Genomic DNA, 16,344 nt, shown 5'->3' with positions numbered 1-16,344 from the left:
CTCATTAGAAGAGACCCTGATGCTAGGAAAGATTGAAGGCAGGAGAAGAAGGTGATGACAGAGGATGAGATGTTTGGATGGCATCACTGACTTGATGGACATGAGTTTGAGCAAGCTCCAGGAGTTGGTGATGGATAATGAGGCCTGGCGTGCTGCTGTCAGTGGGGCTGCAGAGAGTCAGACACAACTGAGCATCTGAACTAATAGGTTTGGGATTGTCTTGTTTTCATTTGTTTCTATGCATATTTTGATTTCCTTTTTTATTTTTCTCTTGATCTGGTTATTCAGAAGCATGTTCAGCCTCCATGTTTGTATTTTTAATAGTTTTTTTACCTGTAGTTGACATCTAATCTTGCTATATTGTGGTCAGGAAAGATGCTTGAAATGATTTCAATTTTTAAAAATTTCAGTTCATTCACTTAGTTGTGTCTGACTCTTTGCGACTCCATGAATTGCAGCACGCCAGGCCTCCCTGTCCATCACCAACTCCCGGAGTTCGCTCAAACTCACGTCCATCTAGTTGCTGGTGCCATCCAGCCATCTCATCCTCTGTCGTCCCCTTCTCCTCCTGCCCCCAGTCCCTCCCAGCATCAGAGTCTTTTCCAATGAGTCAACTCTTTGTATGAGGTGGCCAAAGTTTTACTGGAGTTTCAGCTTTAGCATCAGTCCTTCCAAAGAACACCCAGGACTGATCTCCTTTAGGATGGACTGGTTGGATCTCCTTGCAGTCCAAGGGACTCTCAAGAGTCTTCTCCAACACCACAGTTCAAAAGCATCAATTCTTCGGTGCTCAACTTTCTTTATAGTCCAACTCTCACATCCATACATGACTACTGGAAAAACCATAGCCTTTACTAGATGGACCTTTGTTGGCAGGTGTTTTTTTATTTTTTTGTCTCTGGCCATCCCATGGTTTGGATAGCTATCTCATATGAGCTCCTCAGATTGTCTTCAGGACATTCAGGCCCGTTCCTTACCCTAAGGACCAGTGATGCAGCTGTGCTTCCCTGCGCAGTACCCAGTCACTGGTGGCAGATGCAAGCGTCTGTGCCACTTCTCCATCTCCACTTATAGTTGTGGTTAGGCACATATTCTGTGGGGTTGTTTTTTTTTTTTTCTTGCCCTTCCAGTTACTTTGCCCTCTGAGATCCCAAAACTCCCCATAGACAGGCATGTGAGAGGGTTTCCTACTGTTGGAAACTTCTTCACGACTCCCTCCTCAGGACGGTCTCCGTCCCTAAGTCTTTTGTCCCTGAATTGTCTTTTATATTTTGCCCTACCTCCTTTCAAAGAGATTGGGCTGCCTTTCTGGATGCCTGATGTTCTCCACCAGCGTTCAGAAGTTGTTTTGTGGAAGTTGCTTAACATTCAAATGATCTTCTGATAAATTTGTGGGGAGAAAGTGGTCTCCCTGTCCTATTCCTCTGCCTTCTTGGGACCACTCCTGTTTTCATTTTTTAAATGGGTAGGTGGTATAAGTCAGTGAAGTGAAAGTGTTAGTTGCTCAGTCATCGCGTGACTCTTTGGATCCCATGAACACATAGCAGCTCCTCTGTCTATGGAATTCTCCAGACAGGAATACTGGAGAGGGTAACCCTTCCTTTCTCTAGGGAATCTTCCTGACCCAGAAACTGAACCTTAGGATTCTTTACCACCTGAGCTACCAGGGAAGCCCCCAAAATCAGTAAGGAGAAGCATATTTTTTAGTGATAGTAACCAAAATGAAACATACAATTTTAAATGTGTGGCTGTGAATATTTAGTTTATTACATATATCTGATGGAAAATGGAACACAGACCATAGAGATATGTATAATACTAAGAAGAGGAGAGGGGATGATTACTTACGAACCTACTGAGGAAACTGGACGTGTAGAGAATCTTCTAGCTATGAACAACCTAAGTAGTGTCTTTATGCTAAAACTGATGTTTCGAGGTGGTTACCTCTGGCTGGAACATGAAAGGGGAGTCACAGAAGGCCCAGCTTGTGCCTCAACAAAGAAGCTCTACCTTCTCCTTTCCAACAGAGTGTAGTTGACAGAGATATTGATGTATTTATAGCAAAACTCCACAAAAGCAGTGTTTTAAACATCTCACACTCTGTGTGCTCATGTTCCTATATCTTAAAAGCCACTTAAAAGTCACTAAGCCACGTGTAGTGAGTCTTTAAATAAATCTAATATGTGGTGTTAGTACTTCTCTAAACTTCTGAATTTTTATACTCAGGAAAAGGCTTTCTAGAAGGATCACTGCATGCGGTATATTTTCTTGATAAGAAGATACAGAGCACATGGTTCATTTTTCTTTTCCTGTAGGTTTTATGGGAATTAGAAACCTTACGTCTCATAAATCACTTTGAAAGATCCATGAAGGCAGAAATTGGAGATGATGATGAGTTATATATAGTAGACAACAACGGAGAGGCACAGCTGTTCGACTTCACTGGCCAAGACTTTGAAAATAAGCTTCGAGTTCCTCTTCTTGAAATACTGAAATATCCATATCTGCTTTTACATGAGCATGTCAGTGAGTATCTTGGGTGTTTTCACAGTTCTATCAGTTTTATTTTAAGAATTGTAAGAATTTTGGTTATCTGTATTGAAAAATCTGTTCCTTAAATGTATAATTAGGGTACTTGGTATTTTTTCCAAACGTAGTAAAGTGAATTACACAGTGAATACCATATATATACCACATAGATGATTCTACAGTTGCTAACATGTAACTCTACTTGCTTTATCTGTCCATTTATTCATCTGTTCATTCAGTTAATTTTCATTCTTGGAATTTGTCTGTAGCAGGGTTTTCAGACCTGGCACTGTTGACATTTTGAACTGGATAATTCTTGGTGGGTGGGCCTGTAGGGTGTTACAGGAACATCCCTGACCTCTCTCCACTAGATGTCAGTAGTGGCTTTCTCTCCCTTCTGCCCTGGTTGTGACCACCAAAAATGTCTTTGCTGCTAAGTCACTTCAGTCGTGTCCAACTCTGTGCGACCCCATAGACAGCAGCCCACCAGGCTCCCCCGCCCCTGGGATTCTCCAGGCAAGAACACTGGAGTGGGTTGCCATTTCCTTCTCCAGTGCATGAAAGTGAAAAGTGAAAGTGAAGTCACTTAGTCGTGTCCGACTCTTAGCGACCTCATGGACCACAGCCTACCAGGCTCTTCCATCCATAGGATTTTCCAGGCAAGAGTACTGGAGTGGGGTGCCATTGCCTTCTCTGAAAAATGTCTCTGGATAGTGCCAAATGTCCCATGGGAGTTGGAGGGTGGGGCCAGAGAGAGGCAAAATTGCCAGATTCAGAACCACTGGTCTGTAGTAGTTTTTAGTAATTACTATGAAATAGCATATTATAACTGCCTAGATTTTGGTCCTTTGTATTTGCATTTCTTAATACAAATCTCTTGAAGACATTTTTCTGATCTGTCAAATCTAACAAAACAACAGTACCTTTAGGTACCTACTGCTGTATCTAGGCCATGTTCAGATTTTTCCAATAGTTGCAGAATTTTTTTGGCAGGTTTATTTAAATTAGGGTGCAGTAAAGGACTTTGCATTGGTTCCATTTAGTTTGTGTTTCTTACGTCTTTTAATCCAGAATCATTTACATACATGCACACACATTTTTTTTCATTTGCGATAACTTTTGCTGAGACCAAGAGGTTGCCCTGTAGAATAATGCACTTCCTAGATTTTTTGATCGCTGTCTTGTCATGTTATTTAACTTATTTCTCTATTCTATTTCAGTATACTGAAAAGTAGATCTAAAGATTTATAGAGAAATAAGTTCTTTCTAAATAAATTCAAAATAGATTTTTAAACTCTTTAATAAGCCACTTTTCAAGCATTTATTAAACAGTACCATATCCAGAAAAGTATATAAGCTTAGTTTTTCATAAATTAAACACACTTGTGTAGCTGGCATCTAGGTCAAGAAACAAAACATCAACAGCCCAGGAGCTCTTCTCCTACTTTTCCAGTCATTATTCCTCTTCGCCAAAGCTAACCACTGTCGCTGTGATATTCTTTTGAGGCTTGATGAGTTGGCTTATCTGATAGGATGCATGTGTAAGTCTGTTCAGTACACTTCTGGAAGTAATGAAGAAATTTCCAAAAAGCAGTGGGATTAGGATAGTGCTGGCACAGATAGACTGATGGGAACAGTGTAGAGAGTTGAGAAGGAAATGAAGTATATTTGGGGAATTTAGTGTTTGATGATGATAGTATTTCAACCAGTGGAGGAAATGGGGTACTCAGTAACTGAGAGTAGGACAAAATAGCCATTTGTGGATAAAGTTGTTACCACTCTGATACAAAATGAAGTCCACGTGGGGTCAACATGTAAAATGCTAATGGGATTGGACTATAACCCTGCTTCCAAGAAGATGCCCTCTGGAGATAATTATGCCCTGTGTGAAAGAAGATGTTTATACTAGTAAAGTCAGTCAGTCATAGGAATATATTATGAATTACATGATGAGTACTATATATATACCACAGACTTTCATGACTACCATATGTATACCACAGTCTTTCAGAAGATTGAATATTGTTCTTACATTTACACCGTTTTTTGCCTCAGTTTTAAAAAAAAATGAGAAACTTTTCATTTACTTACAGAGTAACTGAAGGAGCCACACAGATTTAGGGAATCTCGTTAAGTTGATGTTTTGTCTTACATTTACTGCTTTATTTTTTCTATTTAGGTGAATTATGTGTTGAAGCACTTTGCCGGATGGAACAAGCTAATTGCTCCTTTCAAGTTTTTGACAAACATCCAGGGATCTATTTATTTTTGGTTCATCCCAATGAAATGGTAAGTGTCAGTGACAGGCAGTAGAAGAGGATATCTTCTTTGGTACCAATAGATGACTATAATAGAAGTTTTAGTGTGTACTTTGTGTAAAATATTTGCCAGAATTATTCTTTTGGTGTAAAATTACTGCAATTAAGGAGAGAGTGCTTTAGTGGGGGTGGGGGGCTCAAAGATTTAAGAGTAGGGAATCCGTCTGAGAGGTGATGCTCCAATTTGAAAGCCAAGGGAATGATTCAGACTTCTTTTAATATGTTGATCTGAGCCAGTGAAGGGCTGTTCTGTGTTGCTTTTCTTGCCAGCCTGCCCCACTCCAAGCACATGTAAATACCACTTAAAACATTTAAAATTATTTTGTTAGTGAATGAGGTTTTTAAAAGGTAATGGGGTATGGGGAGGACAAGAAGATTAGTTCCTAGGTGCTGGACAGAAGGAGGAACGTAAGAATCAGAGCAGTAGGTAGAACAGAAACAAAGAGCAACCCCAGAGTTTTGGAACCTGATGTTGAGCTGATGGCTGGGGTTTGCAGATTTATCACATGTGGTGAGGCAGCAGGTGCTGTGGGTCTGTGCATGTTGGCGCAATTAGAGATACCAAGGGAACATTTCATGCAAAGATGGGCTCAATAAAGGACACAAATGGTATGGACCTAACAGAAGCAGAAGATATTAAGAAGAGGTGGCAAGAATACACAGAAGAACTGTACAAAAAAGATCTTCAGGACCCAGATAATCATGATGGTGTGATCACTAATCTAGAGCCAGACATCCTGGAATGTGAAGTCAAGTGGGCCTTGGAAAGCATCGCTACAAACAAAGCTAGTGGAGGTGATGGAATTCCAGTTGAGCTATTTCAAATCCTGAAAGATGATGCTATGAAAGTGCTGCACTCAATATGCCAGCAAATTTGGAAAACTCAGCAGTGGCCACAGGACTGGAAAAGGTCAGTTTTCATTCCAATCCCAAAGAAAGGCAATGCCAAAGAATGCTCAAACTGCCACACAATTGCACTCATCTCACATGCTAGTAAAGTAATGCTCAAAATTCTCCAAGCCAGGCTTCAGCAGTACATGAACCGTGAACTTCCTGATGTTCAAGCTGGTTTTAGAGAAGGCAGAGGTACCAGAGATCAAATTGCCAACATCTGCTGGATCATGGAAAAAGCAAGAGAGTTCCAGAAAAACACCTATTTCTGCTTTATTGGCTATGCCAAAGCCTTTGACTGTGTGGATCACAATAAAGTGTGGAGAATTCTGAAAGAGATGGGAATACCAGACCACTTGACCTGCCTCTTGAGAAATTTGTATGCAGGTCAGGAAGCAACAGTTAGAACTGGACATGGAACAACAGACTGGTTCCAAATAAGAAAAGGAGTGCGACAAGGCTGTATATTGTCACCCTGCTTATTTAACTTATATGCAGAGTACATCATGAGAAACGCTGGACTCGAAGAAGCACAAGCTGGAATCAAGGTTGCTGACAGAAATATCAATAACCTCAGATATGCAGATGACACCACCCTTATGGCAGAAAGTGAAGAGGAACTAAAAAGCCTCTTGACGAAAGTGAAAGAGGAGAGTGAAAAAGTTGGCCTAAACCTCAACATTCAGAAAACGAAGATCATGGCATCTGGTCCCATCACGTTATTGGAAATAGATGGGGAAACAGTGGAAACAGTGTCAGACTTTCTTTTTGGGGGCTCTAAAATCACTGCAGATGGTGATTGCAGCCATGAAATTAAAAGACACTTATTCCTTGGAAAAAAAGTTATGACCAGCCTAGATAGCATATTTAAAAGCAGAGGCATAACTTTGCCAACGAAGGTCCGTCTAGTCAAGGCTATGGTTTTTCCTGTGGTCATGTATGGATGTGAGAGTTGGGAAGAAGGCTGAGCACCGAAGAATTGATACTTTTGAACTGTGGTGTTGGATAAGACTCTTCAGAGTCCCTTGGACTACAGGAGATCCAACCAGTCCATTCTGAAGGAGATCAGCCCTGGGTGTTCATTGGAAGGAATGATGCTAAAGCTGAAACTCCAGTACTTTGGCCACCTCATGCAAAGAGTTGACTCGTTAAAAAGGACTCTGATGCTGGGAGGGATTGGAGGCAGGAGGAGAAGGGGACGACAGAGGATGAGATGGCTGGATGGAATCACTGACTCGATGGATGTGAGTCTGAGTGAACTCCGGGAATTGGTGATAGACAGGGAGGCCTGGTGTGCTGCGATTCATGGGGTCGCTAGGAGTCGGACATGACTGAGCGACTGAACTGAACATGACCCCGTAAAGTATGCTGTGGGAGAGGCCTCAGGTTGGGTGGTCATAGACCCAGGTGTGCATTCTGGGTGGATCATTCACCAGCTGTGGGATTTTGGGCAAGCCCCTCACCTACGGGGTTCCCTGGTGGCTCAGCTGGTAAAAAATCTGTCTGCAGTGCAGGAGACTTGGGTTTGATTCCTGGTTGGGGAAGATCACCTGGAGAAGGGAATGGCAACCCACTCCAGTCCTCTTGCCTGGAAAATCCCATGGATGTAGGGGCCTGGTAGGCTGTAGTCCATGGGGTCACTAAGAGTCTGACACGACTGAGCGACTTCACTTTCGCTTTTCACTTTCATGCCTTGGAGAAGGAAATGGCAACCCACTCCAGTGTTCTTGCCTGGAGAATCCCAGGGGCGGGGGAGCCTGGTGGGCTGCCGTCTATGGGGTCGTACAGAGTCGGACACGACTGAAGTGACTTAGCAGCAGCAGCAGCAGCAGTGAGGCTATAGGCTCTATGGCAGGGCTATTGGTAGCCTACCTCCAAGAGGATTTATGCCAAGATGTGCCTCCCAGGTCTGCTGCTCCCAGTGCCCCTGCCTCTGCCGACCCATGCCTTCACTGTTCTGTTCTGTGTTCTGTGAAGTCGCTCAGTTGTGTCCGACTCTTTGCGACCCCATGGACTGTACTGGAGACCCTCAAACATGCAAGGCAAGTCTGGCCCAATCTCTTGCGGGGGTCACTGCTCCTTTCCCCTGGGTCCTGGTACACACAGCCTTTTTTTTTGTGCTCTTCAAGAGTTCTGTTTCCCCCAAGTCTTTGCCGAATGCCAAGATTGGGAAGTCTGATGTGGGGCCTAGAACCTTTGCAACAGTGAGAGAACTTCTTTGGTATTAATTGTTCTCCAGTTTGTGGGTTGCTACCTAGTGAGATTGGTTTTGATTTTAATGTGTCTGCAGCCCTCCTACCATATCCTTGTAGCTTCTCCTTTGTTCTAGAAGTTCCTACAAGACCTTCTAGAACTAACACCCAAAAAAGATAACCTTTTCATCATAGGAGACTGGAATGCAAAAGTAGGAAGTCAAGAAATATCTGGAGTAACAGGCAAGTTTTGTCTTTGGAGTACAAAATGAAGCAGGGCAAAGGCTAACAGAGTTTGGCCAAGAGAACACACTTGTCATAGCAAACACCCTCTTCTAACACCACAAGAAACTACTCTACACTTGGAAATCACCAGATGGTCAATACCAAAATCATATTGATTATAAACATGTCAGCAAATTTGGAAAACTCAGCAGTGGCCACAGGACTGGAAAAGGTCAGTTTTCATTCCAATTCCAAAGAAAGGTAATGCCAAAGAATGCTCAAACTACCACACAATTGCACTCATCTCACATGCTAGTAAAGTAATGCTCAAAATTCTCCAAGCCAGGCTTCAGCAATACATGAACGGTGAACTTCCAGATGTTCAAGCTGGTTTTAGAAAAGACAGAGGAACCAGAGATCAAATTGCTAACATCTGCTGGATCATGGAAAAAGCAAGAGAGTTCCAGAAAAACATCTATTTCTGCTTTATTGACTATGCCAAAGCCTTTGACTGTGTGGATCACAATAAAGTGTGGAAAATTCTGAAAGAGATGGGAATACCAGACCACCTGACCTGCCTCTTGAGAAACCTATATGCAGGTCAGGAAGCAGGTTAGAACTGGACATGGAACAATAAACAGACTGGTTCCAAATAGGAAAAGGAGTACATCAAGGCTGTATATTGTCACCCTGTTTATTTAACTTATATGCAGAGTACATTATGAGAAACACAGGGCTGGAGGAAGCATGAGCTGGAACTAAGATTGCCGGGAGAAATACCAAGAACCTCAGATATGCAGATGACACCACCCTTGTGGCAGAAGGTAAAGAAGAACTAAAGAGCCTCTTGATGAAAGTGAAAGAGGAGAGTGAAAAAGTTGGCCTAAAGCTCGACATTCAGAAAACGAAGATCATGGCATCTGGTCCCATCACTTAATGGGAAATAGATGTGGAAACAGTGTCAGACTTTATTTTTGGGGGCTCCAAAATCACTGCAGATGGTGATTGCAGCCATGAAATTAAAAGACGCTTGCTACTTGGAAGGTAGGTTATGTCCAACCTAGACAGCATATTCGAAAGCAGAGACATAACTTTGCCAACAAAGGTCCGTCTAGTCAAGGCTGTGGTTTTTCCAGTAGTCTTCTATGGATGTGAGGGTTGGATTATAAGGAAAGCTGAGCACTGAGGAATTGATGCTTTTGAACTGTGGTGTTGGAGAAGACTCTTGAGAGTCCCTTGGACTGCAAGGAGATCCAATCAGTCCATCGTAAAGGAGATCAGTCCTGGGTGTTTATTGAAGGGACGGATGTTGAAGCTGAAAGTCCAATACTTTGGCCACCTCATGCGGAGAGCTGACTCATTTGAAAAGACCCTGATGCTGGGTAAGTTTGAGAGCAGGAGGAGAAGGGCATGACAGAATGTGATGATTGGATGGCATCACCGACACAATGGACATGGGTTTGGGTGGACTCCAGGAGTTGGTGATGGACAGGGAAGCCTGGCATCCTGTGGTCCATGTGGTCGCCAAGAGTTGGACACGACTGAGCAACTGAACTGAACTGATATGTATTCCTTGCTGCTGAAGATGGAGAAGCTCTTTACAGTCAGCAAAAAGAAGGCCTGGAGTTTACTGTGGCTCAGATCATGACTCCTTATTCCAAAACTCAGGCTTAAATTGAAGAAAGTATGGGAAACCACCTGGCCATTCAGATATAGTGGTTATGATGATACAGTAGAGGTGATGAATAGATGCAAGGGATTAGATCTGGTAGACTGAAAAGCTATGGAAGATGGTTTGTAACATTGTGTAGGAAGCAGTGACTAAAACCATCCCAAAGAAAAATGCAAGAAGGCAAAATGGTTTATTGGGGAGACCTTTACAAATAGCTGAGAAAAGAAGTGAAAGGCAAAGGAGGAAAGGAAAGATAAACCCAGCTGAATGCAGAGTTTCAGAAAACATTCGGGAGATAAGAAAGTCTTAAGTGAAAAGTGCAAGGAAATTGAGAAAAACAATAGAATGGGAAAGACTAGAGATCTTCAAGAAAACTGGAGATATCAAGGGAAAATTTGATGCAAGGATGGGCACAATAAAGGACAAAAACAGCAAGGACCTGACAGAAGCAGAAGAAATTAAAAAGAGGTGGCAAGAATACACAGAAGAACTATACAAAAAAGGTCTTAATGACCCAGATAACCATGATGGTGTGATCATTCACTTAGAGGTAGACATCCTGGAGTGTGAAATCAAGTGGGTCTTAGGAGGCATCACTATAAAGAAAGCTAGTGAAGGTAATGGAATTCTAGCTAAACTGTTTAAAATTGTAAAAGATGATTCTGTAAAAGTGCTGCACTGAATATGTTGGCAAATTTGGAAAACTCAGCAGTAGTCACCGAACTGAGAAAGGTCACTTTTCATTGCAGTGCCAAAGAAAGTAAGTGAAAGGGAGGTCGCTCAGTCATGTCCAACTCTTTGCGACCCCATGGACTGTACCCTACCAGGCTCCTCCCTCCATGGAATTCTCCAGGCAAGAGTACTGGAGTGGATTGCCATTTCCTTCTCGATGGGATCTTCCCGACTCAGGGATCGAACCTGGGTCTCCTGCATTCCAGGCAGACGCCTTAATCTCTGAGCCACCAGGGAAGCAAGGCAATGCCAAAGAATGTTCAAACTACTGTACAATTGAGCTTATTTCATATGTTAGCAAAGTAAAGCTCAAAATGCTTCAAGTTAGGTTTCAGCAGTATGTGAAGTTGAGAACTTCCAGATAGATGAATAAGCTGGTTTAAAAAAGGCAGAAACCAGAGGTCAAATTGCCAACATTCATTGGATCAAAACATCTGCTTCATTGACTAGGCTAAAGCCTTTGTGTGGATCACAACAAAATGGAAAATTCTTAAAACGGACGGGATTACCAGACCACCTTACTTGTCTTGTGAGAAACCTGTATGCAAGTCAAGAAGCAACAGTTAGAACTGGACATGAAACAACAGACTGGTTCAAAATTGAGAAAGGAGTACATCAAGGCTGATATTATCACTCTGCTTATCTAACTTATATTCAGTGTATCATGCAAGATGCTGAACTGGATGAATCAGAAACTGGAGTACATCAAGGCTGTATATTGTCACCCTGCTTATTTAACTTCTATGCAGAGTACATCACAAGAAACGCTGGGCTGGAAGAAGCACAAGCTGGAATCGAGATTGCCGGGAGAAATATCAGTAACCTCAGATATGCAGATGACACCACCCTTATGGCAGAAAGTGAAGAGGAACTAAAGAGCCTCTTGATGAAAATGAGAGAGGAGAGTGAAAAAGTTGGCTTAAAGCTCAACATTCAGAAAACGAAGATCATGGCATCCGGTCCCATCACGTCATTGGAAATAGATGGGGAAACAGTGGAAACAGTGTCAGACTTTATTTTGGGGGGCTCCAAAATCACTGCAGATGGTGACTGCAGCCTTGAGATTAAAAGATGCTTACTCCTTGGAAGGAAAGTTATGATCAACCTAGATAGCATATTCAAAAGCAGAGACGTTACTTTGCCAACAAAGGTCCATCTAGTCAAGGCTGTGGTTTTTCCAGTGGTCCTGTATGGATGTGAAAGTTGGACTGTGAAGAAAGCTGAGTGCCAAATAATTGATGCTTTTGAACTGTAGTGTTGGAGAAGACTCTTGAGAATCCCTTGGACTGCAAGGAGATCCAACCAGTCCATTCTAAAGGAGATCAGTCTTGGGTGTTCTTTGCAAGGAATGATGCTAAAGCTGAAACTCCAGTACTTTGGCCACCTCATGTGAAGAGTTGACTCGTTGGAAAAGACTGATGCTGGGAGGGATTGAGGACAGGAGGAGCAGGGGACGACAGAGGATTAGATGGCTAGATGGCATCACCAACTCAATGGACATGAGTTTGAGTGAACTCCGGGAGTTGGTGATGGACAGGGAGGCCTGGCGTGTTGTGATTCATGGGGTCGCAAAAAGTCAGATGCGACTGAGCGACTGAACTGAAGAAGTATCAACAGCCTCAGATATGCAGATGATACCAATCTAATGGCAGAAAGCGAAGAGGAACCAAGAGCCTCTTGATGAAAGAGGAGTTCAAAAGTTGGCTCAAAACTCAGCATTCAGAAAACTAAGATCATGGCACCTGGTCTCATCACTTCGTGGCAATTAGATGGAGGAAAATGTGGAAACAGTGACAGATTTCATTTTCTTGGGACTGTAAAATCACTGTGGATGGTGACTGCAGCCATCAAATTAAAAGATACTTACCCCTTGGAAGAAAAGCTATAACAATCCTAGATAACGTTTTAAGCAGAGACATCACTTGCTGACAAAAGTCCGTATAATCAAAGCTATAGTTTTTCCAGTGTCAGATACAGATATGAGATTTGGACCATAAAGAAGGCTGAGCGCGGAAGAGTTGCTGCTTTCGAATTGTGCTGGAGAAGACTCTTGAGAGTCCTTTAGACAGCATAGAGATCAAAGTAGTCAATCCTACTGGAAATCAGCCCTAAATATTCATTGGAAGGAGTGATGTTGAAACTGAATCTTCAATACTTTGGCCACCTGACGCGAAGAGCCAACTGACTCATTGGAAAAGACGCTGATGCTGGGAAAGATTGAGGGCAGGAGGAGAGGGCAACAGAGAATGAGATGGTTGGAAAGCATCATTGAGTCAGTAGACATGAGTTTGTGCGAACTCTGCGAGATAGTGAAGAACAGGGAAACTTGACGTGCTGTAGTCCATGGGGTTGCAGAGTTGGACATTACTTAGTGACTGAACAACAGCATGGTGCATTTGTCTCCTTTGATTTGGAACATTTCCCCAGCCTTGTGTTATTTTGTTTTTGTTTTTTTGGCTGCTCTGGTCCAAAATCACTGCAGATGGTGATTGCAGCCATAAAATAAAAAGACGCTTACTCCTTGGAAGGAAAGTTATGACCAACCTAGATAGCATATTGAAAAGCAGAGACAGTACTTTGCCAACAAAGGTCTGTCTAGTCAAGACTGTGATTTTTCCAGTAGTCATGTATGGATGTGAGAGTTGGACAGTGAAGAAAGCTGAGCGCCAAAGAATTGATGCTTTTGAACTGTGGTGTTGGAGAAGACTCTTGAGAGTCCCTTGGACTGCAAGGAGATCCAACCAGTCTATCCTAAAAGAGATCAGTCCTGGGTATTCATTGGAAGGAGTGATACTGAGACTGAAACTCCAATACTTTGGCCACCTCATGCGAAGAGTTGACTCATTGGAAAAGACCCCGATGATGGGAAGGATCGGGGGCAGGAGGAGAAGGGGACAACAGAGGATGAGATAGCTGGATGGTATCACCGAGTTGATGGACATGGGTTTCGGTAGACTCCGGGAGTTGGTGATGGACAGGGAGGCCTGGTGTGCTGCTGTCTGTGGAGTCGCAAAGAGTCGAACACGACTGAGCGACTGAACTGAACTGAATGGTTCTTCCTTCAGCCAGATTTTCTAAGACTGCAAAATAATTTCAACCCCAGCACTTTACACAATTACTAGTCAGCACTTGACGTGGATTATACTGTAATCAAGAGCCATTTTCCCTTCTCCCATTCATTCATCTATTATTAGTATAGACTCAGTGATTCCTTTGTATTTTTTTTGTAGCTTAAAAGTATTTTGACATAGAGCTCATTCTTTTGTCCATTAGTTCTATGTTTTTCAAACTTTTTGCCCATAGTCGATGAGGATTGATAAAAATGTTTTTCATTGAGTTAACACATGTATATGCATATGTGACCTTTCACATATGTGTATACATATATCAGCATTTCACAAAATAACTTTACAATGAAGGATGCACACTGTTTTATTTAGTTTTTAAGGTTGGTTATCGTCAGTTAAATTTGTATCTCAGAAGAGTTTTAAAATCACTTACCTGTGCTATATTGCCATGTAGAGGTGACCTTTGATTTCTCCTCTTTTCATTGTTTCTTTCCTTTTTTAAACATTCTAATATGGAACATTACAAACATACAGAAGTAGATAGAGCATTTAATCCATAAAATGTTAGTATGTGTCTCTAAAAGGTAAGGGTTTTAAAAAAATATATCAACATACCAATAATAATTACTTAATATCATGTTTCTAGTTAGTGTTTAAGTGAATGGAAATGGTTATCCTGAATGCTTTACTGGAGTTAGTTTGTTCAAATCAGGATCAAATACAGTTCACACGTTGCATTACAATTTGACCCTTGAACAACATGGGTTTGAACTCTGAGTTCACTTATATGCAGATTACTTTTAATGCATGGACTTCCCAGGAGGCTCATTTGTAAAGACCTGCCAAGCAGGAGACATGGGTTTGATCCTTGGGACCGGAACGTCCTGGAGGAGGAAATGGCAACCTTCTTCAGTATTTGAAATCACATGGACAGAGGAGCCTGGCAGGCTACAATCCATGGGGTCACAAAAGAGTAGAACATGACTGAGTGACTCAGAAATAACAGTTTAGTAATATACAGTTGAAGGTTAGTTGAATCCATGGTGCAGCATCTTGGATATGGAAGGACTGGTGACTAAGTTATATTCGGATTATATTGGTATATTCAACTATGCAGAAAGTCAGTGCTCTAACCCCTGTGTGGTGTCTTGTGTTTTTTTTTTTTTTCAGTCATCACCTCCTTTTGGTTTAAAATGTCTTTGAAAATCATATCGTTTTACAGAAGTACTTTATTCTGTATGATGGTTTTTTCTTCCTCCAGTTTTTTTGAGATATAATGGACATACAGCACTGTACAGTTTTAAGGTGTATAGCATGGTGATTTTTAAAAGATTCTGACATATAATTGGTATACCTTGTGTCTTTTAAAACCTGTAGAGAATTCCTCGGAGAAGGCAATGGCACCCCACTCCAGTACTCTTGCCTGGAATATCCCATGGACGGAGGAGCCTGGTAGGCTGCAGTCCATGGGTCGCTAAGAGTCGGATACGACTGAGCGACTTCACTTTCACTTTCCATTTTCATGCGTTGGAGAAGGAAATGGCAACCCACTCCAGTGTTCTGGCCTGGAGAATCCCAGGGGCAGGGGAGCCTGTTGGGCTGCCGTCTATGAGGTTGCACAGAGTCGGACACGACTGAAGTGACTTAGCAGCAGCAGCAGAGAATTCCTATTTTAAATAGATTCTTGCTGTACATAGACAGTTGTTCACTGAATGAAGTAATGAATGTGTTGTGCTTTTAGGTTCGGCGTTGGGCTATCCTGACTGCAAGAAACTTGGGGAAAGTGGATAGAGATGATTACTATGACTTACAGGAGGTTTTGACTTGCCTTTTTAAAGTTATTGAGTTGGGACTTTTAGAAAACCCAGACATTTATACTTCTTCTGTCCTTGAGAAGGGTAAATTGGTTCTTCTGCCTTCACACATGTATGATACTGCCAACTACAAAAACTATTGGTTAGGTGAGTATTGTTGCTATACAAATAGCAATTAGTATTTTCCAGTAGTGTTTTTTTTTTTTTTAAAGCCTACAATAATCTGGCACTTTTATTTATTTTTTAATTGGCAGATACTTGCTTTATATTGTGTTAGTTTTTGCCAGACATCGACATGCTCCAGTAGTTCTTACAATTATCCAGCAAAAGTCATCTCATTTGGTAACCTGATCAAAACTGCTAAATGAAAGATTTCATAGTTTCCAGTTCTTGTTCTGTCATTAAATTGACCATTACAACATCTCTTTTTAAACACTTTTTATCATAGAAATCATCTGTGTAACAAGTATCTTTTGAAGTATGGCAAGTAGATCTTTAATTTAAGGCATTATTAGATGTAACAAAATATTATCATAGCAGCTGACTTTAACAGAATTTGATCTATTGGAAAAAAGGAGGTTTCATACTTCTTTTCCTATCTGTAAAATATTTCCTGACAGAGATTAACTTTGGTTTTCAACAAATTCTGTATTGAACTTAAAATAGTTCTGTCCTATTCATTGATTCAGAGTCTTGGTCATGTGTATATTTGGCAGTGATTGGTACTTGAAATATGATGATCTTAAAACTTAAGGGATCTTCAATTTTATGAGATTAAATTGTGTGTAGTCATTTGGGAAATTGCTTTTTAACAAAGTTCATAGTATTTTCCCTTTTATTCAGTCTAAAGTTGTGTTCTTAGGAGCAGTTGTATGTGAATGTCTCAGACTTTAGTGTCTGAGG

At 41.6% G+C, this 16,344-nt stretch overlaps 1 protein-coding gene across 1 annotated transcript in view; it reads left to right on the top strand.

Moving 5' to 3' along the window:
• The window catches only part of SETX (senataxin), an 84,636-nt gene that overhangs the window by 16,047 nt on the left and 52,245 nt on the right, over positions 1-16,344 (top strand). The window contains exons 4-6 of the mRNA XM_040225733.1: positions 2,316-2,526; positions 4,709-4,818; positions 15,369-15,588. Coding sequence (XP_040081667.1) covers positions 2,316-2,526; positions 4,709-4,818; positions 15,369-15,588 — 541 coding nt within the window. The remainder of the gene's footprint in view (positions 1-2,315; positions 2,527-4,708; positions 4,819-15,368; positions 15,589-16,344) is intronic.

Source organism: Oryx dammah, unplaced genomic scaffold (assembly GCF_014754425.2).
Source record: "Oryx dammah isolate SB20612 unplaced genomic scaffold, SCBI_Odam_1.1 HiC_scaffold_25, whole genome shotgun sequence".
NCBI lineage: Eukaryota > Metazoa > Chordata > Mammalia > Artiodactyla > Bovidae > Oryx > Oryx dammah.
The sequence above is the reverse complement of the archived record's forward strand: the minus strand, read 5'-3'. Positions and strand labels throughout refer to the sequence as shown.